Genomic DNA, 26879 nt, shown 5'->3' with positions numbered 1-26879 from the left:
CATAACAGTAATTAGTAATAGAGTGCACAGCAATGAGGAAGAGTTGCTTTGTCCCATCCCGGCAGCCAAACCGCCCTGGCCCCAGCTCTCACCAGTATGACATAACACAAGCTGTTTGTGGACATCTCCCTTTGGTGCAAGGCTTGGGATCATCAGGGAAAACCCAGTGTTGCTACATTGCATGGTGTTCACAGCATGTCATGAACCAAAGGGAGGCCAGAGGGAATTAAAGACTGCCTGGAAACAGCTCTGCTTTTGAAACAACAGCAAGGTGAGAATGTGGACAGGCAGTGGGCCTTTCCTGCCAGAGGAAGAAGCACCTTCTATTCACCTTCCAGAGCCTGATGCAGAGCTCCCCACTCAGATCCCTCCACTTCTTTTTGCTCTATCAGCTCTTTACAATGACCCTGCAGGCCTGTCTGGACCATCTGAGGGGATTCAAGGATCTGGAACCATTAGGCTGCAGGTGTTGCCACTCAGTTGTGTATCAGCTAATTCAGGCTGCAGTGCCAAGCCCTGCTCTTTCCCACGTAATTGCTACGGGTAAGTAAATAGAACATTCATGAGATTTTTGGTCCCGTCATTAATTATTTCTGAAAGGGCTTTTAGTATACGCCTCAAAACCCCAGACGGAAAGATGACGTGCGTGACATCAAGATGCTCGCAGCAGCAGCAGGATGAGCGCTGAGATGAAAACACGGGAAATCTGGAGATCTTTCACTCCTTGTTACTCTTTGCTCTCAGTCACCTGACCCCACTTCAGCGCAGATTCACCAAGCCTGGAAGTGGCCCTCAGCCCAAGACGCTGCTCTCAGGGTTTATGTATCTCAACATGGGATGACCTGGGGACTATTGAGAGGTGCCTGGTGGTGCTGGCTGCCCGCACTTTTAAGAGCTGGTACCTTAAAGGTGTGCACAGGGGTGCTTAAATTGGGTTCCCTGTCTGGATGAGTGTCCCTGGGGAAGGTACTTGTGTCCCAATGCATGGCTGCAAGCCCCTCAGGATACTCTGCAACTGCAGATGTGTGTCCCCCCAACTGACTAAGCCTGGGTGTGAACCTCAGCCCAACACTCAGGCTGGGTATTAAACTCAGGGTTTATACATCTCAATATGAAGTGATCTGAGAAGGGCCTGGTGGTGTTGGGTGACCCCACTTTCAAGGTGTGCACTGCATTGCTTAAGGTGGGTTCCCTGGGCAGGTGTGTGTCCCTAGGGAAGGTGCTTGCATCCCATGTATGTCTGCAAGAACCATGGGGCACTCTGCAACCTTGGGTGAACCCCCAGAGAGTCTGGACACCCCAGTCTGACACACTGCACCCAGTGTTCATATATCTCAACTCGGAGTGACCTTGGGGCCGTGGAGTGGCACTCGGTGACACTGGCAACCCTGGGTACCCCCAGTTTTAAGGTCTGGCACTTCTAAGGGGTGTGTACTGCATTGCCTAAAGTGAGTTCCCTGGACGGGTGTCTGTCCCCGGGGAAGGGGCTTGAGCCCCACACGTGTCTGCAAGCGCCACTCATCACTCTGCAACCGTGGGCGAACTCCCCCAGAGCCTGGGTGTGACCCCTCCTGTCTGACGCTGTACCCGGTGATGCTGGCAGCCCCTGAGTCCCTCCGCTTCTAAGGGCTGGCACTCTAAGGTGTGCATGGCACCGCTCACAGTAGGTTCCCTGGGTGTGTGCGTGTCCCTGGGGAAGCCTGGATGTGAGCACCCCCAGCCTGACACGCTGCACCCAGCGTTTACATATCTCAACTCGGAGTGACCTGGAGAGTGTGGAGCGGAGCCCGGCCGTGCTGGGCACCCCCGCTCCTGAACGCTGGCGCTTCCACGGGACACACACACACACACACACACAGCGGTGCTCGGAGCGGGTGCGCGCCCCGCGGGACGGTGCTGGTGCCCCACGCGTGTGTGCGAACCCCACGGGGCGCTCAGCACCCCGCTCCCTGGCGCTGCCCTCCCCGTGCCCGGCTCCCGCAGCCGGCGGGCGGGGGCTGCGGGCGCTCCGCCCCGGCGCTCCCCGCCCCGCCGGCCGCCCGGCTCCCGCCGCCGCGCCTGCTGCATGCTCGGTGCCGCCTCAGCCCCAGCCGGAGGTGGTGGAAGATGGCGGAGCCGGGGCCGGATTGCAGCTCTCTGCTCGATGAGGATCTTTCCTCCTTCGTCTTCAGTTACCTCGCTGACAGCCAGGTAGGGAGCGCGCGGGGGGGGCTCTGCTGGACGGGGCCCCAGCGCGCTGCAACTGGGTGGGTGGGGGGGGGTGAAGCCGGCAGACCCCCCCGTCTCTTCCCGAGCACCTGGGGGAAGAGCCGGTTCTGCCGGAGCGGGGGGTGCGGGGAATAGCTCCTCCGCCGGGTGCCCCGAGGGTCTGCGGGGGTCCCGTTTGCTCCGCGGGTGCGGAGCGCTGCCGCCCACCCGCGGTTCCCTGCGCGCCCCTCCCCGCGGCTTTCCCCGCAGCCCCGCCGGCGCTTTCAGCACCACTCGCACGTGGACTCCCGCCCCCCCTCCACCCGCCACCCCCGCCATCTGCAGGGAGTTTGGGGGTGAAGGGGGGAGAAGTCGATGGGTTCATGGGTTTCGGCGCAGACAGCCCTCCCCCCCCCAGTTTGTTACAGCCCCCCCAAAGGTGGGGAGGGGGCGGCGCGGTGCAGGCGGTGGGGGACTGGGGGGGGGGGCTCCGCAGGGGGCTGCGCGGTGGGGGCTGATAAGAGCCGGGCTGTGGGATGAGTCATTCCAAGCGTCAATTCCACGCATACGGGCTGGGATCTTGGGGGATGGAGGTTTGGGGAGGGGGGGTAGTGCGACAAGGGAGAGGGTCTCGGTGCTGCGAGTCACCCGCTGCATAATGTGGATGGGTTGTCTTTTGGACGGAGCTGGGTATTAACATCAGATTAAGGCTCCTTGGCAGCGCCGGCGGGATCACGAGAGTGAGCCGTGCTGGCTATAGGGCTCGCATGCTTTTCCATTTTGGGGGCTGGAAGAGAGGCGCTATACAATAAACCGGGCAGGAGCCGGAGCCGTGACTGATCCGGAGCACGGCCGCGCATTTTGCAGCCGGATTGATGAAGCTGGTGCAAGTGGGAAGAGTTTTCTGTAGTTATATGTCATCCCCCGACCCTTCACTTTCATAACCACGGATTACAAAATAGCTCCGATTGTGAAGCGAGCACATTCATCCCAACCCTTGCTCTCTCACCAGTTTAGCTCCGGGATTGCAAACAGTGTGTGTGTGGGGAACGGGACGAGGACTAATCCTGCCGTTTGGGTTCAAAACAAACAAGGTCTCGAGACTTGGTAAATCAGATTTGCCCCCGGTGCATGTGCCAGACAGAACCAGGCAGGTCTTGCCACCAGCCAGATTGATGTAGTCCCGGCACCTCTCCTCGAATGCACCAGCTCCAGAGCGCTCCGGCTTGGCACGGGACCCGGGCGGCTCGCTGGGGGCAGATCAGGGGGGAGGCAGCAGCTTGGGTTGTTAGCGAAGAGCTGCTGACAGGTTGATTACAGCAGAAGGGTCAGGAGGGGTGAGAAGTGGGCCGAGAAGATTTTGTAAGCGGTCTGTGTTTTCTAGTTTGATTTGTTTTATTATTGCTGAGGGAGCCGTCGACTTATAGGAGAGGAGGCTGGTGGCATGGGATGCTGTCCCTCGGAGGAGGCTGGTTGTGAGGGATGTCATCCCTCGGAAGTACAGCAGAAAGGCTGCAGCTCCCGCCAGCCCCACTGCTCCCTGGGCAGGTGAAAGTTCCTGGCTCCACTTCCCTGCAATAATCCTCCTGTTCTCTGCATGCTTCCGTGAAAAGCCCGTATGATTGCAGCACGCGTCTGAAGCCTTGCTTCTCTTTTTCTTTTGCTTTTTGGCCAGCATTTGATGTGCCAGTTTAGGAATCCTATTCCAGAAGAGACTGCTACTGGGGGGAAAAAATCCTATGAATTGTCATTGTTCTCTGGCGCAAACCCACCATGTTGTGAACATTCCCTGCAAAATTTGGGGCTGTGAAATGGCCTATGCTGAAATAAGACCATGTTTATGGCATCTCCTGAAATGCGGTTTGCTGTGTCCCCTGTTTTTTTCCCCTCTCCCCTACATGCACTCTGTTGGAGGGAGCTGTGCAGGGACATGCACAGGTAGTGCTGGTCTGAAGTCTGCGGGTGCAGAAAGTGAGGAGCAGCGAGGGGACTGTGCAGCCTGTGTGTGCCCTCCCCGTCCGGCGCCTGCTTTCGATAATTCCATTTCCTCTCTGTCCCCACGTGCGCAGAGGGGCTCAAGGCTGGGATGAAAAGAATAGAGAAAAAGGAAAAAGGAAGGAAAAAAGCCCCCCCCCAGCTATGATTTGCATGCATTTGCTTAAGAACTGCCTGAAGTTGTAAGCATGTGTTGTGCTTGTGCCTTAACCTCTGATGAAACTGCGGGGAAGGCTCCAGCCCTGGCTCTGTCACATGCTGCCTTCTAACTGGGAGCGGGAGGCGGGCCGGGCTGGCGCTGACGTTTCTCCCCATTACTACTGTACGAGCTTCTGCTTACAACTGGGTTACTGACTTCTCAATGGAGCCCGAAAGCTGCTTCTGCAAAGACCCCAGGGCTCCAGCACGAGATCAGATTATCCTGAGAGGCTACAATGTCAGGAGGCCATGAGATCATGAATATTAGCCATTTCCTTCGTGGAAATTTTGAGGAACTCTGACTCTCCCCCTCTCTCTGCCCCGTGCTCCTCCCCAGTCCTTGCTTTTGCAGTAGGTATAGAGAAAGGCGCAGTTGGGTGCATGCAGGTGGTCCATTCCTCTCCATGGAAGGAATTCTGAGGAAGGCTCTTAGGGAGATGCATGGTGAATGTTTGACATGAATATTTGCATTAGTCCCTTAATTGTTAGGTTTTGAGCTGAGGGTGCCTGCTAACCTCTATTTACATATTGAGGACAGCGATGATTCACGTGGTACCTGCATTGCTACAGAAAGAAAATCAGGGTTTTTCACTTGATATGTGCCTTTCTCCAACCAACTCCTTTTCCCTTTTTTTGCAACAAAAAAAGGTGGTTTTGTTTTGCTGCGACTCAAAATGTGTCATTTCTGGGCCTGCTTAATCCATTTTGTGCAACTCTGCTGCTCAGAGGTGGGAAGCTGGTTGTAGCTGGTTCGTCTGCTGGCACCAGGCTCTGGGAAGTGCCAGCCAGGCAGCTCTGCCGAGAGCACCACAGAGCAGCCAGCAGCTCTCGGCATCCCTGCAAGAGGCAGGAGCACTGTGACTCTTACAGCTTCAATTTGTTTAAAAACTCCAAACTGCAGCAGGGAGGAAAAGAATTAAAAAAACCCCCAGGCTGCTTCTCGGAGAGATGCTTAAAGATCACATGAAACTGAAATACAATATTCCCTCTTTTAACTTCCCAGCCTCCTGCTAACAGCTTAATCCATCGGTGAGTGCAGGAGGCACAGGGAGCCCTCGGTGGGTTGGCACTGCTAGTAACGAAGTAGGGGTGCATCCCTAATTTCTGATAGTCCTCACTGAGCAGACCAATATCCTGCTTTTTCTGCATGTTTTCTCTAAAAGATTTAGGGAGGGGGGGTGTTTGGGTGACTGAGACAGCCCAAGGGCCTGTGCAGAATGTATCCTCAGCCTGGCTGCATTGCTGCAGCCTGGATCCAAAGGCTGCTGCATTGCCGGGGCTGGAGACCCCTTCGCTTCCTGGGAAGGGGTGGCTGTGTCCCAGTGGCTGTCACGGACGGAGGCTGTGCTGGCGGAGTGGGAGCGGCGGGTGCTGGGGTTGCCGGTGCCGTCCCCGCCGCAGCGGAGGCTGCAGAGTCTGGGAGCACAGCCTGCTGCTGATCCCGCTGCTCGTAGCTGGGAGCGAGCAGCCGCTGGGAGCAGCTGAGAGGGAAGGGAGGGCTGGCCTGAGATCTGCCCCCTCGGAGAGCCCCTCTGCACACCTGCCTGCACACCCTGCTTGTGACTGGTGTCCCAGGGGTGCCCCATGCTGTGGGCTTTCCTGCTGCCTGCCTGCACATCCCTGCCTTGATCTCATGCCGTAATGGAAAGGCACCTCTCCAACAGGTGAATAATTAAGATCTCAACCTAAGGCCTCCAGCAAAGGGAGCTTTGTGAGGGAGAGGGACCTCTCTCCCATTAACCTTTCCAATGTCAAAAGCCTCTTTGTAGTTAGAAACTCCACTTGCACCAGCTTATCAGCACGGTTGGGTTGTCCAATGAAAAATGCCCGGGGGATGCCACTTTCAGCCTCAAACCTCTGGTTTTGAGGAGTGGGTCCCATGGTCCCTGGTGCAGGCCTGGGGACAGGGATGCCACAGGGTGGCTCTTGGCAGATGGTTTGCTGTGCACCCAGGCACTGCTGCCCACTGGTGCTGGGGCAGGAGCCCACCAGGCTCTGAGATCCCCTTTGGTGGGACTGGGGAACTGGCAGAGCATGGGAGCTGTAATACTGTAGTGACAGGACCATGGGGAATGGATTTAAACTGAAAGGAGTAGGTTTAGATTGGATGTTTGGAAGAAGTTCTTCCCTGTGGGGGTGGTAAGGCCCTGGCACAGGTTGCCCCATCTCTGGAAGTGTTCAAGGCTAGGTTGGAAGAGGCTCAGAGCAACCCAGTCTGGTGGAAGGTGTCCCTGCCCATGGCAGGGGGTTGGAGGTAGATGATCTTTAACCTCCCTCCCAACCCAGACTGTTCTGTGATTCTATGAAGGGCACAATTCCCCCTGGCTGGGGGGGAATTCCCCCCCAGCACTATGGAGGCTTGGAGACATAATCCGGCTGGGGCAGAGGCATTGTGGGTGTCTGTGCTATTGCTGCCCAGTGCCTGCAGGGCAAATGCCACCACTGAAGCCACATATGCCCATGGCCTCAGGGAGGGGCAGCATCCCTGCAGTGTTCTCAGAGCTCGACCACCCTGTGGGGCTCTGCAGCACTGGCTCTGTGGGAGGAGGGAAGTGCTGTCCCCAGAGATAAGGCTCCACCGGGACCATGCACGTGGCACTCGCTCCCTGCCACCGAGGAGCCGGGACACGAGGTGCTGGCAGGGCCTCGGCCGCAAACACGTCTGCCGGAGGAATCGGCTCGGCTCCGGTCTCCCGCAGCTGAGCCCCGCTCCATGGCAACCCCTCGCGGGCTTATATTTCTCGTGACTGCTTGGCAGCCTGGAGTGATTTAGCAGGGGGGGAACTTTGTACGTGCCGGAGCCACCGCCAGTGCAGCCATGCCGGGCTGACCACCACGATCCCGGCCCTGCATGTTTCCTGCTGCCGGGGGCACATGGGCTGGGCAGCCCTTTCCTGCACCCCAAGAATGGGCAGCCGGCTCCCCTGCCTGGAAGGGCAGATTCCCACCACCTGCCTGATGCCTTCAGGCATCAGAACCACCTTCCCGGGAGCTCCTGAGCTCCTGGGAGAGGATGTTTTAAGCTGCCTCTGCTTGTAGTAATGAGCCAGAGACTAAAGGTTGAAGTTAATGGGGCGGATGGTCAGGTGAGGTAGTGACCTACTTCCAGGGGCACCGGCACCGTAGGCACTGGGTGATGGTCCAACCAATGTGTTTCCCTTCCCTTATCGCTTGGCTGTTCTGCTTTTCAGCACTTTTCCTGAACTCTGGCTCACAAATTATTATTTATTTATTTATGGCAGTTGGTTTTTTTTTATTTTTTTTTTCCTAATGATGGGAGCTTCCAAGAAATGCCGAAGGACTTTGCACAGATCTGGCTGTGCTCAGGGTCTTGTCAGCTCTGTCCTTATCCAGCCCCGTGTCGCTGCACTTCCCCAGGCAGAGGCAACAACCAGGGCTGAGCTGCTGCAAGCTGCTGTGTTAAACCAGTTCACTTCTGAATTAAGCAGACAGGGAAAAGTAAAAGCTGGAAATCTCTGGCGCTGAAGGATCTGGAGACCCCCCGGGGAGGGCTCTCCATGTGGCAAGTCTGGTATCTGCTGGTGGGGGATGTGGAGACCGCTGTGGCTGCCCTGGGGACATGGCCCCATCCAGTAGCCAGACTAACCTTTGATCTCTGCCGGCTCCGGGCAGCAAAGTGGGGCTTAGGGAAAATACTTCACTTATCTCACATCCCGGCTGTCCCGAGGCAGAGCCTGGGTGCTGGATGGGCACCCCAGTACCAGGAGCTCCGAGCACAATGAGGGTCCTGCTGAAACGTTACAGGACCTTTTTACATCAGCTCACGTGTCCCCACTGTCCCCATGGCCCCCTGCCCATCCAGCGACGCCCCTCCCTTGGCGAGGGCAGCCCGGTGATGGGGGCCGAGGCGGGAGAGCCCCCCGTGCGCCGCAGGGCTGATGTGACACTTCTCCCCTCCCCTGGGATGAGCAGTACATGCTTTATATGGATGTTTTTGTGCTGAGGTGGCGCCTCAGGCTCTTGCAGCGACTACAGTTGCAGGGCAGCAGCGTATCTTTACTGAGATGCATTTTCTAAATTCTTCCTCTGCGCCCTGTGGTCGCGGCCAGGGCAGCACCGCAGCCCCTCTGCTGAGCCAGCGCCACCGGCCAGGCTCCCCGGTTCCTGTTTCAGTTTGCAGCGAGTTAGAATCATAGAATGAGAGAACAGAAGTTCATCACTCCTGTCCCTTCTGCTCCCCAGCCTTTGTGTGGGGAGGCTGCAGGACCCCGTTCGATCCCGGCACGTGGGGTGGCGGGCGAGGGGTGTGGGAGGTGTCATCCTTTCCCCCCAACCCCCGCCAAAAGCTGCCTTCCCCACCTATTCCCCGAGGAACCCTCATTTCCTAACTTCCATGCACGTCAAGAGCAAGGAAATCCTGTGTCGAGTGGAGAGGGCAGAGCGTCCCGTGCGGGTGGGGGGCTGAGCCGGGCTGGGCTGAGCCGGGATGTGCCGCAGTGGAGCCGCGGGCTGGGGCAGCCGCCTGTGCCTTGCGGACGGAAGGAAGCCCAGCTGCCTCTAATCATGTTCCTTCTCCTCCCTCCTGCACAGATGAGGGGGGAGGGATGCAGATTTCGCAAATGACAGCTGAGGACCTAGTTGTCCTGCCACGAGGTGACCCACAGCTGGAGCAGCCCCAGATGTCACAGAGCTGGGGTGCAGGGGAGGTGCTGCTGGGAGCAGGCAGTGTGATCTCCATCCCCCAGCCTCAGCAGCATTTTTGCTGAGACCTTCTTCTTTCATTTTTAGCCAAGTTCCTAGGTAGGAGTGAGTTGTGTTATTTTATTATTTTTTTTTTTAATGAAGAAAGTGCATCTGTAGCCGTGGGGTGTTTCAGGAGACATCCCCTTTGCGTGCACACAGGACTGACGGGGCTGAGCTGCAGCCAGGCTGGGTTAGAGCAGAGAGCAGCACTGGTCACACCGGGCCACAGCTGTGCATGTACCTGGGTAACAGTGAGGAGCTGGAGGTGTCAAACATGGCACTTGTGCAGCTCCTCTGGAAGGCTGAAGCAGGGACAGGCTCTGGCTCTCTTTCCCTTGCAGATGCCAGTCCCTGTGCCAGCCCTTCTCCAGCACAGTGTGTGGACGCTGGTGGGCGCAGAGCTGGGGTGGCCATGGTCCTTTGGCTCCATGCACAGTGCCCAGGCAGAGCACACACTTCCCTGGGCTTGGAGCAGGGGGAGAACCACTGTCCGTGTGCAGGGATCGGGGCTTGCAGGCAGCGCTGGCAGAGGGCAGGGCAGGGCAGGGCAGGGGCTGCACGGTGGTTCATACCAGGTGAGCTGGCAGCACCCGCTCCTGCCACACAGAGGTTGCTCACCTGGCACCCAGCACAGCGTGGCTGAACTTTGTCCAGTTCCAGTCCCTCTGTCCTGATTTCCTGGCGCTTTCACTGCCTCGTGCCTCAGTGCAACTGTTTGCAACTTTGGCTTCAAGCTAATTAAACTTTGCATTCCTGTTGGCTCCCTGCAAATGTAGGCTGCTGAGCTGCTTCCCTTTGCCCCGGGCTCTGGGACCTGCAGCCCTGCCTGTGCCAGGTGTGTGTGGCTCAGAGCCACCCTCCCACATCTTAATGATGAGAGGATTTTTAAACCTTGCCTGGAACAGCATAAACCCCAGAGCTCTGCAGAGCTGGAGATTTAAACCACCACCACTATTTCTCCTTTCAAGCAAGCTTGCACACAGTCACGACCAAGCCATCCTGATAATGAAAAGAAAAAAATTGCAATTTTTTTTTCTTAAAAAGGAAGTTTCTGTTTCTGTGTGGGCCCCGCTGGGAGACTGGTGCATGCGGGCTTTGAGTTCTGGAACCCATTTCCCAGGTAACAGAGCTCAAGCCTGTGAGAACTGTGTGGTTTTCTCAGGCTGAAAGGTTGAATGGTATTTGAGCTGCTTTTTTTATTTTTTCTTGTGGCCATGTCCTTTTAGGAAGGAATAAATATGTCTATTTATGTATATTTTGAAAATGAAAGCACGTGGTCTGTGTCCCCAGAAACCCTCATGGTGCAAGTTGTCACCCAGCTCTGCTGGGGACGCTGCTGTGCCCACGACTGGCATCCAGCTCTGCCCGGCAGCTGAAACTGGGGAGCAGGGACAGCCCCTGCCCTGCAGCCCAAGCACTTGGGGTGAGCCAAGGTAGGTATGCAGGACATGCTGGTGCATGCGTGTCTGCTCTTCTCATGGGACCAGAGGCTTTGGGATGTGGAAGTGGATGCAGGAGGAAGGAAGTCAGCAGCTGGCTGGAGGGGGATGTTGCGGGGGACTGTTGGGACAGGCACGGATGGGAAGGGCTGGAGCTGCTCAGTTTATTTACTTCTGTTGACTCCTCCTGCCTGTGCTGTGGGCCGTGCTGCCTGGTCTGCCTGCAGTGCTCCATTCCTCTGTTAGTCCATCCGGGATGCAGTGCAGTCTCCCTGTGGGTGTACCAGGGACTGCCCATGATGGTCTGCTTGCCCTGCTTGCCTCTTCTCAGCTCCCACCTCTTGCCTGCTGCCTGTCTGCCCCAGAGGAGCTGAAAACCCATCTGCACATCCAGCTGAGTCAAAAAGAAATGAAAGGAAGATTATCATGGGGAGATTTTTGTCCTCATCTCTGCTGCTCGCTTATGGCAGTGCAAGGACCTGGAAATACAGCTTTCAAGTTTCTCTCTGTATTTATGTAACCCAAACGAACTCTTTTTTGGAAAGAGCCACTCTGTCTCATTTAGATACCTAAATATAGCAGCCGCTCTGGAGGGAGGATTAGCCTGCGAGTGCCCTGGCGGGTATGGGACCTTTGTGGACGGGTGTTATGGGGAGTTTAAACCTCATTCAGTTGGGCCTGGGGTTATTATTCCCCTGCCATTAGCAGGATGGGTTTGCAGCTGTCCCGGGGCAGTGGGGAGCTCACAGCAGTGACTGAGCTGGGAAGCACGAACCTGTGGAGATGTGGACTGCAGGTCATCTAAATGTCTCGATGCCATTTGAGGCCAGAGCCCATCTATACCCAAACATGCTGTTTGCTAACATGCCATCACCTCCCCTTGGAGGGAGGATCCATGCTCCAAACCACAGAAGCAGAGCTGAGCTATAGGGTGAAACCTCCACATCCAGCCCTCCCAAAGCCCTGCAGCACCTTGGGGTGATATCAGTCAGAGCTGCTGGAGTGGAATCAGCCCTGCAGTGTGGAGTTGGGTGGAAAGGCAAAGGAAGGGCAAAGGTCCTTCTGCTCATAGGTGCACCACAGGCATCAAACCCTTTGAGTTCCTTTAGGGAAAGTTGCAGGACCGAGCCTCTGAAATGCCAAGCTGCAGGACGCCCCACAGGTGCCATTTCCCCTTGCCAGGGGACATTCACTCCCCATCCTCATGGGCATCAGTACCTGTACACATCTCTGAGATGCGGGGGTTGGCATGATCAGGGCACTGTGCACATCCCATGGACACGCTTCTGCTTCTTCATACACACAAGATGCCTTGTTGCCTTTGGACAGAGCACAGGAGTTGGGTTTGCCTGAGTGGTCTGACCACACGGTGTGGTGGTTCTCTCGTATACCCCCTGGGATCAGCCAGGCTTGCACCTTGAACCAAGTGTTGACGGAAACTGAGTTTCTTGGAAGTGCACAAGGTGACCTTTGCTTTTGTCGCTTGTTATCTCCAACTGCCCTGCACTGAGGGTGCCATGAGTCCCTTCCAAGGAGGTGGTGGTGGCTGTTTGTGTCCATATATGCTGGTGTTCCCGGGACTTGGGGACACATGCTGCTTGAGTCTTTGTAGCTGGCTCTTTATAAGTGCATGGAAATGACACTCTTGTGTTCCCTCTGGTCCCACCTGCTTTGCTGACAAGAGCAGCTCCCTGGCCTGGTGCTGCTGCAGGGGCTCCCTGATCTGTTTTGTGATTCGGGCCCTGATGGAGACATGCAGGAGCTGCCTTGGGTTTTCTACAGGAAATGCAGAGGGTTCCTCAGCTGTTTGAGCCTTCATCTCTGTGCTTTTCATGCTGCTTCCTTTGCACACAGTGGCTCTGCCTCCCTGCACACCTCATCCCCCCCCGCCCATCCCTGCCCCTCACCGTGCCCTCTGCCCAGCTCAGAGCTGTGCAGCCTCATGCCAGCACTCACCCTCACACGGTCCCCTGCCATCCCCCTGGGGCAGGAGCCATCTGGCTAAAGGGTGGGACCCTGGGGATGTGTGGTTGAACACCTGCACGCTGGCTTCACATGGTGCCCTTGTACAACCTTGCAAACCCCAGTGCGATGCCCCCTCAGCTCCCATTGCACAGGCAGGGACCAGGCAGGTGCTGCCCTGCTGGGGAGGTGGCCTGAGCCTGAAGGAAGGACTGTGTTTTGGTGATGTGCTCCTCAGGTCTGTGTTATTTGGCCCTAACAAGGTGGAGGTGAAACACAGAAGGTAAAGGCTGTGCAGCGGAGTGGGAGGAGGCAGCACAGTGGAGATCCATCCCGAGGGCTCGCAGTGTCCCCAGGATCCCCGAGCCGCTCTGGCAGATGGCTGCAGCCCTCCCGCCCCACTCTAAGGAATACAAATGTGCGGCAGATACTGTTACCCGGCCTCGAGAGCGGTGTTGGCTTTCATCTAGATCGATATCCCTGCCAGCCTGTGTCTGAGGGAGCAGTCAGCTGGCAACCCAAGCCTGGCTGGGAGGAGACACCCACCGAGGCTCTGCTGCCCACTGCAGACCCTGCCTGTCCGTCTGTCTGTCTCGGTGAGGATGCAGAGCCGCAGCGCCGTTGCCGTGCTGTCGGACTCCGTCATGCGTAAAATGTAATAAATAGGGCCATAAGCCTTTTACAAAGTCTATTTCCACTCTTGGATCCGGGATTTAATGCATGGCTGCTTAGAGAGGCTGAGGATTTCAGGGGTCAGCAAGGCTAATTGCACTGCTGGAATAAAAGGGCACACGGGAAGGATCCTGCGCACGGGTGGGAGGGGGTGCTGGGGGTCCCGGCTGCCCCCAGCTCTGCCTTGGCCCTGTGAGCTCCCTGCCAGCAGCCTGGGAATGCAGCAGCCACATGTGGCAGCTTGGCAAGGGATGGGGTCCCCAGGGAGTGCTCTTTAGGGACTGGGGGGGCCATGCCAGCTAGGGAGTCATATGCTGCAGGTGTTCGGTTCCCCACTGCTCTGCGGTGTCTCTGTGCGTCTGACTGAGCACGTCTGGCTGGAGCACTTGATCTTAGATTACCTGTAAGCCAGGGAAAGCCTCTGTGGGGCCAAGGCCAGTGAGGATCAGGGCTGTCCCAGTGCCAGCTCGGCCCCAGCCTGCAGCATCTCCTTGAGCTGCAGAGGGGAGCTGGGTACCACTCTGCTGAGCTGCCTGCTGTGCTGGAGGGCCCTGATGCCACAAGCTGGGATGTGCGCTCAGAGGTGGTGCTGCCCCATCAGGAGTGGAAATGCAGTGCAGAGGCAAGAGCCCAGGGCAGTGCCGGGGCACAGACTGGCTTGATGCTCCAGTGCTGGGTGGCCAGCACAGGGCTGGGAGTTAGGACCTGGACTGCACTTTCCTGGAGAGAGACTGGGAGAGACTGATGGGATGGGCAGGCTCCGCTTCACGGGGACAACCAGCAGCCGACATGCGCCCTGCAATGAGAGGGGGACCCAGATGCCCTGAGGCTCCCAGGGCTTCGCCCTGTGCCAGCCACTCACGCAGGGCTGGCAGGGCTGTGCCGCCGGCCACGGCAGACGGAGGACGCCAGCTCCGCTCAGTTACTTTCCTGGCTGATCCCGTCATCTCCATCTCGCGCCAAGTGCTGAAGTCGTCATGGAAACTGGCAGCAACCTCGCCAGCAGCTCCGTGCGTGCGGGATCCTCGGCCTGAGTGCTGGGTCAGTGCTGGTCAGACGTGGCAGTGGTGGGTGGCTCAGTGAGCCACCGCTGCTGGCCCCTGTTCCTCGATGGCATCTCCGTGCTGTGGGCTCGGTGATGCGTGCGCATGGTCCTTCCCTGGCGCTGTGGCAGGGCCCGATCCATTAGCGCTCATCAATCCCACAGAGCCTCGCAGGAAGCACAAAGAAAAAGCCCAATAGTATTGCTATTAATAGTACCTGCTCACAAAGTTATCTTTAGCAGCACCGCTCTCACCTTCATTCATAACAGCCATTGCACGGGCCTGACTCTTCTCCCTGCTGATGGAGTGGCTTTGAGGTAACCCCGGCCTCCCAGGGTGCCCCAGTTGTCCACACTTCCACCAGTCACTAGTGTTTCCTTTGGCTGCAGAAAGGGATGATCTGCAAACCATGTGATGTAGTGGGAAATGGAGCTGTTTCTTTTTTCCAGGGTTCGTTTTTCTCTGGTGACCATAACTCTGAACTCTGTTTGCTTTTGCCTCTCCTCCCACTTCGCTCCTGTCCAGCGGGGCTGTGTCGTGCCAAAGGCTTTGTCCCTGGAGCATCCCTGCTGGAAGTCCATGCTGGTGCTGGGATTTTGCTTGATGAGTGGAGGAGGCAGTGCCTGAACTTGACTATTGGGGATGAAGTATTTTCCACTTGTATTTCAGTGGGTGTTTTCATAGGTTTTTAACTATGGTCCACCCTTCCCAGCATCTTTCATCTCCAGAGCTCACACAGCTCCTGGGAGGGTGCAGAGCTTTGAAAGGGCTTTGAGGATTCATGGGCTCAGCCCACCACTTTGAGGCATCATCTCCCACTGCTGCCAGGGAAATGCCTATTTTTCCTATTCTTGAGCTCTGCAGTTGCTGAGTTCCTCAGGTTCCTGGGTTAATCTGTTCCTGCCTTTAATGAGCTGCCTCATTAAAGTGTTTTTCCCTAATAACCAACCCTCCGGGCTGGGTGATGTTCTGCTGTAGACAACTGAACACCTGCAGGCTGCAAAAGGCTTTTCTGACTGCGCGTGGGGTGCAGGATGAGCACCATCCCTCTTGTGTGTGGTGCCAATGAGGCTGTGAAGGGACCAGCAGCCCAAAGCACCCCAAACCAAACTCCTAGGCTCCAGCACCCGTATTACTGCACCCACAAACTGTAAAAGTGGGGATGGCATCTGGTTTTGGGGTGCAGCAAACTGGAGATACTGGGACTAAACCACACTGCTGCATAATCTTCCTACACAACGTCCTTACCCGGTGATGTGCAGCAGTGGGGCTGCTCGACGGTACCCCGTAAGCCAAACCTGTGGGTGCATGCTGCAGGCATGTCTGTGTGCCTCGGGCCAGGAGGTGTCTGCCCAGCCTTAATGAGGGGGTTTGAGCTCATTGCCTTGGTGCCTGGGAGCTGATCCGGCTGGTTTCAGTAAATGGAAGCAGAAATCTCCCTCCTGGGGGCCTGCTCTGTGTGGAGGAGTGTGCACACAGCTTGCAGCCGTGCCCTCCCGGGAATATCGTCCAGCAGGCACTGGTCACACCTGGCCCCCCTGTCCATTTGGCATCAGTCCCACCTGGTCCCCCCACTCTGTGATGGCTGTCCTGGGCGAGCAGGGCAAAAGGTGTGGGCCCTCAGGGTGATGGTTGTGAAGGAGATGATTGAGCAGAGCCTCTGGCGAGCGGCAGCGCTTCACGGCTGCCACAGCCCCTGTCTCCAGGCCGTGGTTTTTAGGGTGGCAATGATGCAAGGCAGGAAGGTGCCTGGTACCAGCACTGCTGGGGCTGTTTATATATAGCTGACCCACTTGCTGAGCGGGGGCTGCCGGCCCCTCCTGGTGCTGCACTTGGGGGTGCTGCGAGGGGATGCACCAGAATCCATCTGGGAGCGCAGGGCTGGGCTGCATCACCTGCTCTGTGGAAGGGCTGGGCTGTGCTGCTTGCCATTCTGGTGGGTGCAGGGTCTGTAGCCCTCCTGCCTCTCATCACCCCTCCCAACCTCCCCTATCCACCAGCACCCAAGCTCCCATAGGGAAAGAGGAGCTGCTGCTGCCCCAGCAGAGATGGAAAGGCAGGAATTGCTGCTGGAGGGACCAGCCTGAGGCTTGCCTGGCTGTGCCTGGACTAAGGCAGGATCAGGCAGTGCTCAAGCCCCATACCAAGAGGCCTCCCATGGGGTTATCCTGCCCCTCCTGCTACTGGTGGGGCAGTCCTGATGTCCAGCACTCCCCCAGCCCCAGCTCACCCCTCCAGCTTCCTGCTTCTGTCTGTGAGGGGTGCTGCCAGTGTATGAGGGGTTTGGGGGAACTCTTGGAAAGTGTTCAGCTGCCAAAACAGTTCACCTCAGTGCCAAGCACCAGGGACCCAGCAGCTTTCCCGGGGCAGGAGATAAAAAGAAAATCTGTTAGGAAGGCAGGGTGGCTCTGGAGTGACCACGGGACTCAACTCTGCTAACCCTGCAGCTTCCTCCCCAGGATCAGGGCATCTGGCCAGGATGCTTTCCCGAAAAGAGCCACTATCCATGTGTAGTTGCTTGTGACAGGCTAGAGGGGACACGGTGTTCCCATTTGATGGCCTCCTGAGGTCCCTGTGGCTGGGTGTTTCCAGAGCTGTTGTGGTTGGCACACCTGGAGAAAGGCGAGTCCCCAAGGCAGGTCAGAGCAGAACACTTGCTGCGGAAAGGGAAATTAATTATGGGCACTTTGCTGCACTCCAAGTGACTGCAAAGGCTGATGTTTCTCCTGTTGGCCGATAAACTAATTGTAATGGCAAAACCTCAACAAAAGCCAGGCTCTTAAATGCTTTCTTAATTAATAATGCTCAATAATTACTTGACGTCAATGACCAATTAAAATTTCGGAGAAGGGAAGTTGCTGTTAAGTGCATGATACCTTTACTCCTCCAGTTGCTGCGTCTGGGTTCCTGCAGCTTTGATGAATCCCGCAGAAAAGCACCGGGAAGGCCAAGCCCGATGTTTTTAAAGGAAAACATTAGGCAGGAAGAACGTGAATATTCACGTGCATGTCCACAGGGAAAAGAGGAGGGAAGCTGAGCAGTCGCTCAGCCCTGCTGCTCCCTTTGAGGGATGGCAATGCAGGTGCCCAGAGGGGTGGCATCCATGGGTGGCCCTCTCCTGCCCCTACGGTGTGCTAAGTGGGGTCTTAGCACCTTGTGGGGTGCTTTCCCAGCATGAGTGGAAGGGCACCATCCCAGGGAGTCCATGTCAAGCAGCCTTAGAGGTCCTGCTGAGTGTCCTGCACCCATGGGGGTCACCTGCCTCATGCAGGCATCTGCTCTGTGCCTCTTCCCCCCCCTCCTCCTCCTCCTCTTCCTTCTCCTCCTTCTTCTCCTCCTCCTTCCAACTACCTATCTGAGGACAGCATCTCCCAACTGGGCGCTGCCAGGCCTCAAAGCATCACCAGTTGTATTTTTTAGGCTGGGAGTTGGGGGGATCCCAATCCATCTGCTGTTAAGCAGAGTCTCAGGAAACCTGCCATTCATCCTCCCCACAGTGCTCCTGGCTGCAGTGCAGTGCTGGGAGGGTTAATGTCCTCCTCCTCCTCCTCCTCCTTCTCCTCCTTCTCCTCCTTCTCCTCTCAGCTTCTCAGCCATCTTAAAACCGCTGGAGCTGTGCAGTCCCTGTTCCCACTCCTTTTACAGTATGGGCTGGCTGGCCAGGGAGCCCAGCCGGCTCCTCCATCCGTCCAACTCCTTTCCTTCTTTGGATGTCCCCTGTGCTGGCTGCCCAGGCACTGCCTCCCTCCCACGGGACCAGTGCCCCTGGTGAGGGGTGATGGCCGGGGCGAGGGGCTGCCCGGGGCTGGGGCCAGCAGTCACAGGGTGAGATTTTTGCAGAGGTTTCTCCAGGACAGCACTGGGTGTCTGCCAAGATGGATGCCAGCCGGCTCCCGGGCACCGTTAGCACTTTGTGAGCCCTTTATACCTGCAAATCCCTTGGCGGGCGTTAGGAAAATCCTTCTGTGGGAAGGGTGGGAGAGGGTCACAGTCAGTAGCTGGAGAAGGGTGAGGAGAGTGGACGAGGGGTGAAGGAGCCTGGTGCAAAATATCCCATCAAGTATGGGCACAGGACTCCTTCCAGTAGGACAGCAGCAAAGCCTCACCCGGCACGTGTCACCATCCCAAATGAGCTGTGGTCCTGGAGTGGGGAAAAAGCAGTAGGAAGTCCCCCAGCCCAGAAAGCTGAAGGCAGGGAGGGCAGAACTGCAGGCAGGGAGGGCAGAACTGCGGGCAGGGAGGGCAGAGCTGTAGGCAGGGAGGACAGAGCTGTAGGCAGGCAGGCTCTGCTCCCCACTGAGCTCTTCCCCCATCTGCCATCCCTCACATCTGGCCTTGGGGGTCCCAGGGGTGTTGCTGGCAACCGTGGGAGAGTTGTTGGAGCATGCGCTGTCCAGACGGATGGACAGCCACAGCCACAGGCACGTCTATCTGTCTGTCAGGACAGCAACAGCACGTGCTCCCAGCTCTGCATCCCCAGTGCTCTGTGGCCTGTTACCCAAATACCAGCTACTGCCCAAGGGTTTATGCCCCTCATGAACCTGGGGAAAGCAGGGGAAAGGCCTCTGGGCCTGAGGGGGGAGGCAGAAGGAGGGCGTCCCTGTGGCCCCTCTCTGCTGCTTCAGCAGATGTCAGCCCTGGGAGGAGGAGGAGGTCATCCAGAGATCACATTTGGAGATTTTTTTGGTCTCTGTAAGTCTTTGTGCATAGGATAGTGCCTGAAAAGAGAACGAGGGGAGAAGGGGGAGCAGGCCCCAAAGGCACAGGGAGGTTTTAGACATGCTCCCCCCCCGCCATGCTGCTGCATGTCCCCATGGGCCACTGGCAGAAACAGCCTCACTGCAGCCCCCATGGACACTCCATGGGGATCAAGGACCTGTTAGTTGGAGGATGGCTTTTTCAGCTGCCCTGCAGTGACCCCCATGTCTTGTCCTGCCTTTCCCCTATGGGGACACCAACCTGGGGTCTGAGACCCCTTATGCCTGCGGACATTGAGCTGCTTCTGAAGCTGCCCAGCTCAGCTTCCAGCCAGTGGCTGAGATGCTCAGAGCAGGGACAGTCACCTCTGCCCCTGCCCGGGGGATGCTCAGGGTGTCTGTGTTGCACCCTCCCTGTGCCAGCAGTGGGTGTGTGTGGTGGGTGGGTGTGCGAGGGTGGGTGTGCAGCAGGAGTGCCAGCAGATTCCCAGTCCCCGCCTGAGCAGTGGGTGGCACAGGCACAATGGGCATCACGTTGCTGCTCCCACCACTTGATCCCATTCTCCCCAAGGAGTGTTTGCTGCCAGCCCAGCTGCTGGCGGGATGAGGCAGCTCCCCACAACTCGTGAGACCCTTGAGTGGTCCCAGTACCAGGGTGTGTGGGGTGCAGGACTGCTGCTCCTGTGGGTGCCATGGGTCCATCCGCTCTCCAGCAGGGATGATTAATGCCTTAACCCCTCCTCTCCTGCTGCTTCCCAGCCTCCCACTTGGACAGCAGGGTGGCTGGAGGGGAAATGCCAGTGGACTGTGGAGCTGGAGGGCTGTGTCCTTTGGCTGTTGTTGTGGTGGTGGGGCAGGGTGTCCAGCAGTGCTGGCAGCAGGGCACCCTGGCCACCCAGGGAGCAGGTGTCCCAGCGTGAACCGGCCAGCCGAGAGCCCCGGCAGCAGGAGGCAGGATGCCTGGAGTTCCCATCCCGCTTGGCCCGATCTCAATGGGACTGAGCGCCAGGAGTGGGGGGATGGCTTCTGTGAGCAGCCAGCAGCACCACAGCCCAGGCTGGCTGGCTTGCAGTGCATCCCTCTTTTTTACCCATTTTTCTCAGATGTGGTGATGGAGGCAGCAAGCACACAGCCCAGAGCTTGATGGCACCCAAGGTAGCATGGCTCCCTGCCCCTCCTGCCTCTCACACAGGCCCTGCTGCAATATCCCCACTGGAGAGCAGCAGGAAAGGTCCTGGGAGCCTTCTGTGCCTGGACAGGAGGCTTTGCAGGCCTACCAGTTCATGCCAGCCCTCATCTCCCAGAACGGCTCTGACGGCTTCACCCCACTTGCTCCTGCCTGTGCCTTGGCCCCATGGCAACCACCTTCACAACACGGCCCTGAGCTGAGCCTGGCAGGATTTTGTACATTCCCAGGCATCCCACTCCATCCTCTCCTGCCTGCCCTGCTCTGCCCTGAGCATCAACTTCTTCCCCAGCACCTCATTTCCCATCTGTGAACAGGGTCTCTCAGAAAAACCTTGGCAAAGTGTCACAGAGGCTGCAGGTCCCCAGCAAATTTTGGAGTGTGTCTCCTTCCCTCCAGGATGTGCAACAGAGGGATAAATCCTGGTGTTACCCCAAGTGCTTGGCAGAAATGGTCCCTTGCCTGTAGTGCCAGGGAGACAGTAAGTGCAGCCAGATCAAGCACTGGCTGGTTTGGGTGAGGAAGCATCCCTGCATTTTGATAGCAGGGAAGCCATAGGAAAGCCACTCATCCTTTGTCAGGAGGCCTGGGTGCTGCTGCTCCTCCTCTCACCAGGAGCAGGGGGAATCCCATCCCACCCAGGCAGGACCTGCTCTTGGCAGTGCATCTCTACACCCCTCTGGGATGCAGAGTGGGGGATTTGCACTCACGGCATTTCACCAGCAAACCAGCCCCATTTGTCAGGAGCCGCACAGAGAGAAGGCTCGTGGTTTTTCTATGCTTTGCATGCTTTTTGGGCCATTATGAGCCTCTGGATGTGTCCAGGCAGTGCCCAGCCATGGGCAAGGGGAGCATCAGTGCATCCCCTCGGCTCCTCTCACACCGAATCCAGCAGCTGCAGGATAATAAATGAGGATCTATATTTAGACACAGCGTCTGGAGAAGCGTCACGGTGTTGCCAGCGGGTTTTACCATTCACCACAGGCAGGTTTTCCCGCTCCTCCTGCTCGATGCCACCTTTGCAGAAAAGCTCATCAGAGACATCCAGCACCAGCTGGAAAAGCATCCCAAACAGAAGAACCAATAACTACACAAGATCTCAGCACCTGCCGAGGGATGACAGAGCGGAGCATCCCAGGAAGCCTTGGAAGGAGCTGGCTTGGGCCCTGCTGCGTTTGGCAAAGGCCTTATTTTGTTGCACAGAAGTTTGTAGTACAGAAACAGGAATGAAGCCATCCCTTGTGCCCCTCCTGGTACTGCTGTGGGTGCATCCCGGACGGTGTCTCTTTTCCATGTGCTGGACTGGCTGATTCCCGTCCATTTCCCAATGAATGGAACAAAGGCTGCTCTGCAGCACTTCCCCCTCTCTACATTCCCACCTGGGCTCCCTGGGTTGGACACCAGCCGTGGCAGAATCCCCACAGCCTTGGTGCAGGCGGGCAGCTGGCTTCATCCCACTTCATCCTGCCTGTCAGCACAGCTGCAGGTCTCATCCCACAGAGCTGCTGATCCATCTGGTGCCTAAACTTCCATGGCATCCCGGCTGCCCTGGCTGTGCCACTGCAGCTGCTGGGAGCAGCCGGGGGTGGTGAGGGAACATTTCCCTGATGGAGCCAGGGCTGCCGGGCGTCCGCTGACTCAATTGGTGGCATACGAAGTTCCCTGTAATCCATGTTGAAATTTAAGGAGAGGCCAGAGTGTTGTGCAAAGGCTGAAGAGCCCTGTGCAAAGCCAAGCTGCAGGTTTCCTGGCATTCCAGAGTGTGAGGTTGGTGCTTGCTTGGGAGTGCTGAGATTTGCATGAAGATTCCCGGTGCTTGGATCTGGGTTTTTTCCCTTGTTTTGCAATGTCAGAGGCTGTTTGGAACAGATGCTGGCTCCTCCCCTCCTAGCCTGGGGAGAGTTTCTCCAGGCAAAGCCAAACACTGGCCATTGCCATGAGGTGTGAGTGTGGCAGAGCCAGCTGGTGACAGACATGGTGACCAGCTCTGGCAGAGCCCTCCTTTGAGGCTCACAGCACTGTGACTTTTTTCCTGTATCCTTCCAAATTTTGATTGCAGCAGGTCACAGGAAGTCTTTTGCTTGGGTTCCTGCACTCCCCCAAGGATGCAGACAGGGTGGGAAATGCCAATGTGGCCACAGTGCTGGGCAAAACTCACCAGCAGTGGGGCAAACAGCCCCTTCCCTGCTGCTGCACTGTGGGTCTTCCCTTCCAGCCGAGCGTGATGGAAACTGTGGCTGCCCCATCCCTGGAAGTGTTTAAGACCAGATTGGATGAGCTCTGAGCAACCTGGTTTAGTGGAAGATGTCCCTGCAGGAGAGTTGGAATGAGATGATCTTTAAGGTCCCTTCCAATCCAAAGCATTCTAGGATTCTATGGTGGGTATCATGTGGGTACGAGCTGCACATGGACAACATTCCCCCTGACTGCCTGTGGCGCCAGGACACTTGAGGACACCTCAAGGACTGTGAAAAGCTCGTTCACAGTTGAGCTGGGGGATAACAGCACATCATGCTGGAGGATGGCTGGGGGATAACAGCACATCATGCTGGAGGATGGCGAGCCCTGCCTGCCCCCACCCCCTGGGGCACCCTGGGGAAGGAGAGCCCCTTGCTCACAGCAGCTGTGGCGTGTTCAGTGTGGGGAGGGAGCCCAGACAGCTGCCTGCAGGGGACTGGCAGCTGTTTCGGGAGGAGGAGGAGGAGGAAGGCACCTGACTAGCAGGCAGCAGTCCAACTAGTTGAAACAGCTCCCGTTGTGGTTTGCATAAGCAAGCACGGCTCAGCCGGGTCTGGGTACACACGGCTCCACCTGCTCACCCAGGGCTGGGAACGGCACTCGATGAAGGCACCGAGGAGGCTGCTTGCTGTGGTGACATGCCCACTGTGTCCTCTGTGCCCTCCACGCTGCCAGGGGCTGGGAGGTGTGGGGGTGGCTGTTTGCAGCCAGCAGTGGTGGGAGGGTGCTTGCTCGGGCTGTGTGTCCCAGCAGGATCCCCGCCAGTCCCCCAACGGTGCCGTGCCGAGCGCAGCCATGGGCCCTGGTGCCCTGCCTCCTGCCAGACCCCTCCAAGGTGACATTGGAGCCTCTGCACAAGGACACCTGGCCATGATCCCACATGGCAGCGTCTGACACAGGGAGCAGAGGCAGCCGAGAGGGATGGCCTCTGTGGAGGGGAGATGGATGGATAAAAGCAAGGCACAGAAGGTGGTGGTAGGGCTGCTGACTGGAGCTGCTCACATGACTGGGGAGCTGCTGCCAGGCATTGGGGCCACACAGTGTATGAAGGTGGCACAACAAGCAGGAGCCTTAACTCCCACCAGCCTTGCACAGGGATTGGGGCCATCTGGGACATGGCACTGCCAGGACAGAGATGGCTTCCTGCACACCAGAGGGGACCCCCAGCTCTGATGTTCCCAACCTGGAGGCAGCCAGTTCCTGGGCAGGTTGTCAGATCCAGATTTCGAGTCTGGATTTCAGGCCAGCCTGCCCCGGCTTTATCTGATCCCTGGTTTAGCTAGGGTCAAAAATAGGGGGGACAAGGCTTGGGAGCAGGCAAGCTCAGGGCAGGGTCACGAGGGAGCTGGCACAGCACATGGAGTGGGTAAAAGGGTCTGATTTAAATTAAGAAGTAATGCTAGTAGGCTTCACCCCAACTGGTTTGGGAGGAGGAGGAGAGGGGCCCCAGCCCTCAGATGCTGCAGCAGGGAGCGGCCAGACCCCTCCTCTCCTGCCTTGTTGGAGCCTGTCTGTGGGGGTTTTGAGGAAGGCAAAGGTGCGGTCCCCAGCAGGTGGGAATTTGAAACAGCACAAAGCTTTGTGTATGTGGGTTTGCACGTGCTCCTGAAGGAGCCTTTTGCCCTTGTAGCGATTTTTCTATCTGGAGATCTTGGAGCAGTTTCTTTCCATAGTGAGTCAGTTGTTTGCAGAGCAGGAAGACCGGGCAAAGTGGGTTGGCAGCACCAGCTCCAGGCTGCGGCTCCCAGAAATGCTTCCTGCCGAGCCAAAAAGCAGGGACAGAGCCCTGGGCCCCTGAAGGCAGGTGGCCTGGCTGGGACGTCCCTGAATGCTCCGGTGTGGACCCGGACACAGCAAAGCCTTGTGCTGGCTGGTGCAGCACCAGGAAATCCCCAGGCCAAACAGGTTGTGCTGGTGAAAGCCCAGTGGGCGCAGGAGCACCAGCCTAGCTGGCCCAGAGGTGCTGCTCAGGGATCACACCTCCACCATCCATCCAACTGTGAGAGTGTACACAGCCTGCGGTCACAGACCTGCTGGGACCTGCTCTTGTCTCACCTTCCCCTGGCTGGGTTTTCCCACAGAATTGGAATGGTATCAATACTGCCAATCAGCTCATATTAGTGGCATCCTAGCACTGATGATGCCCACCTGGAAAACACCCACCTGTCGGCATTCCCCTTCCTCATCAGCTTTCTGGGCAGAGTCGAGTTGGAGCAGAGGCATGGGGTGACCACACCAGGTGGTGACAGGTCTCCTCTGACCAGGACACCTCCAGGCACTGTGCAGAAAATGGGCAATAATTTAATTGGGTGAAGCAGGAGCAAGAGAAGAGGGAGCCCCCAATTCAGGGGACAGGATGGGGGGACCCACTTCTTGGTCCCTTCTCAGGGGGCCCTGGTGATGGAGAGCAGTGAGGTGCAGGCAGCATGGCCATGCCATGGGGTGCCAGGCCTTGTGCAGGGCAGCAGGCAGCAGCTGGAGCGGGTAGTGCCGCCTGTTCCCTGCAGCAGTGGATGGATGCAGAGAGGGGCAGCCGGCAGTGCTTGCTTGGCAGGGCTGGTGCTTCCACCCCTGCTGGGATATGGGTCTGGGCAAGCATGGACAGGCTGGGTGGGAGGGTATGGACAGATCCACGTGGTTTTGCCCTTTCCACAGTGGTTTTCACCCTTTGAGATCTCATGCCTCCAGCTAAAAATTTCATTTTTCATGTGGGAGCTGGGCACAGTGTGGGGTCCTGCAGACCCCCCTGGCAGAAGGGCCAGTGCAGGACGAAGGGTCTGTGGAGGATCTTGGTGGGTCGGGTTTGGTGGTAGTGCCCTGACCCCCAGCAGGGTATGGCGTGTCACCGGAGCATGCCTGTGGCGGCAGAGTGTCAGGGCTGGACTCACTGAGAGGTCAAGTTAATGCAGGAAGATCCTCCTTACGCCTTCTTAACCCCAGCTTGAACCTTCCCCGTCTCCTGCCTCGTCCTGATTAGCACTAAGAGGCTGCTTTGCTGCCGGTGGCACAGGCAGCTCTGAACAGTGCAGGGCACTGTGCTGTCTTCCATGGCAGGGAAGGCCTGAGCACCTCTCTGAGCTTTGGTACCAGACCTGCAGGTGGGAAGGCAGGCAGGAGACATGCTTCCCTTCCTCCCCTGCTGCCACCTCCCTGGCAAAAGGGACTGGGAGTGCTCCTGGCAGGGGCCCAGACAGTCCCTCCTCCTCACAAGGTCTGAAAAGGCACCGGAGGCTTGGAGAGGTGAAGGGCATCCTGCAGATGATGGTGACAGACCTGGCAGGGGGATGACATTGGATTGGAGTGTCCGGGAGGCAGCAGGTTCTTTCCACCCGCTCGTCAGATGTGTATGTAAAGGGGCAGGATTCAGGCAGGACATGGACTGGCTTTAACCTCAGCTCCTGTTTCACAGCCGTGGATAACACCGAGTGCCAGAATGCGCTGGGAATTACAGCTCCCACCAGGCTGCCTGCCGAGCCACTGCCACCCGGAGAGCCCTGTGTGTGGTGTCCCAAGCTAGGGAGGAGGGTATGTCAATGATGACAGTTCCCTCTTCCCCGTCATTTCACAGCCTCCAGTCAGCAGCCCCAGAGCTGGTCACACTGTGGGGTGAGCGGATCCAGCCCAACCGAGATCCTGCCCCTCCAGTTGCTCACTCCCTGCTGCCAGCCCACGGGTCCCAAAAGCCTCCCGGCTTCCTGACATTGAGTCTGCCAGTGCCTGGGAGTAGCTCAGGGATTCCCAGGATTACAGGCTGCGGCCGTGGCTCCTGGAAAGCCAGGGTGAGCTTTCCAAGCAGTGGAATATCCCAAGGTTGTGGCTGTGAGTAGGGAGCATGGCTGTGGCCGGGCTTGATGGTACAGTTGGAGTGGGACACAATGTGGCATGACGTGGTGATGTCCACCACGCTCCCTGCGGGCAATGGCTCTGCCTTCTCTGAGGCTACAGCAGGTCTGACCTCACTCATGCCGTGGGGAGCTGGAGGGACAGTTACTGCCTCAGGCAGGGATTTGCTCTTGGAGCCAGCTGAGAGGGGTGAAGAGCTGTCAGTGCCAGGGTGAACAGTGCCCATGGAGCTAAGCTGGGTGTATAGGGATAGGTCTGCTCCTCCTCTGGTCGTGGAGAAGGCTCCTTGCTGGCGTCCCTGTGCCCACAGCAATCATGTGGCTGCTGGCTGCAGGGACATGAGAAGAGGAAGGTCTGAAAATAATCACCCCCTCATGTTTTCCTTTCAAAGGAGGGAGTTGCCATCATGGGGAATTTTTGTGACCAGCAGAGCTGGCTAACAGTCAGCTCCTCAGTGAGTCAGGCACTTATTCCCTCCCGTGGTACAGCCTGGCCCCCTGTGCTGCCAGCCTGCCTGGAGCTCAGGGTACCCCCACTCATAGGGGTCCCCAGCTTGTCTCATGGAGCCACAGCATTTCCTACCACCTCCAGCTGTGGGTCTGTGAGTGGAAGCAATCCCAAGAGTTTCAGGGTCTTGATGCCCCACTGGTCTCGCCCACGGTCCCCACTGCTCCCTGTCCTGTAGGGCATCTGTGCAGAGCCTCTCGAGCTTGTG

General features: G+C 57.5%; 1 protein-coding gene across 1 annotated transcript in view; it reads left to right on the top strand.

Annotated features, from left to right (window-relative positions):
- The first annotated feature begins 2062 nt into the window (after positions 1–2062).
- PPARGC1B (PPARG coactivator 1 beta) overlaps positions 2063–26879 on the top strand; it is a 47754-nt gene continuing 22937 nt past the window's right edge. The window contains exon 1 of the mRNA XM_017822975.1: positions 2063–2190. Within this exon, the coding sequence (XP_017678464.1) occupies positions 2107–2190 (84 nt within the window). The 5' untranslated portion in view covers positions 2063–2106. The remainder of the gene's footprint in view (positions 2191–26879) is intronic.

Source organism: Lepidothrix coronata, unplaced genomic scaffold (genome assembly GCF_001604755.1).
Source record: "Lepidothrix coronata isolate B3197 unplaced genomic scaffold, Lepidothrix_coronata-1.0 Scaffold100, whole genome shotgun sequence".
In the NCBI taxonomy this organism is placed as follows: domain Eukaryota; kingdom Metazoa; phylum Chordata; class Aves; order Passeriformes; family Pipridae; genus Lepidothrix; species Lepidothrix coronata.
The sequence above is the reverse complement of the archived record's forward strand: the minus strand, read 5'-3'. Positions and strand labels throughout refer to the sequence as shown.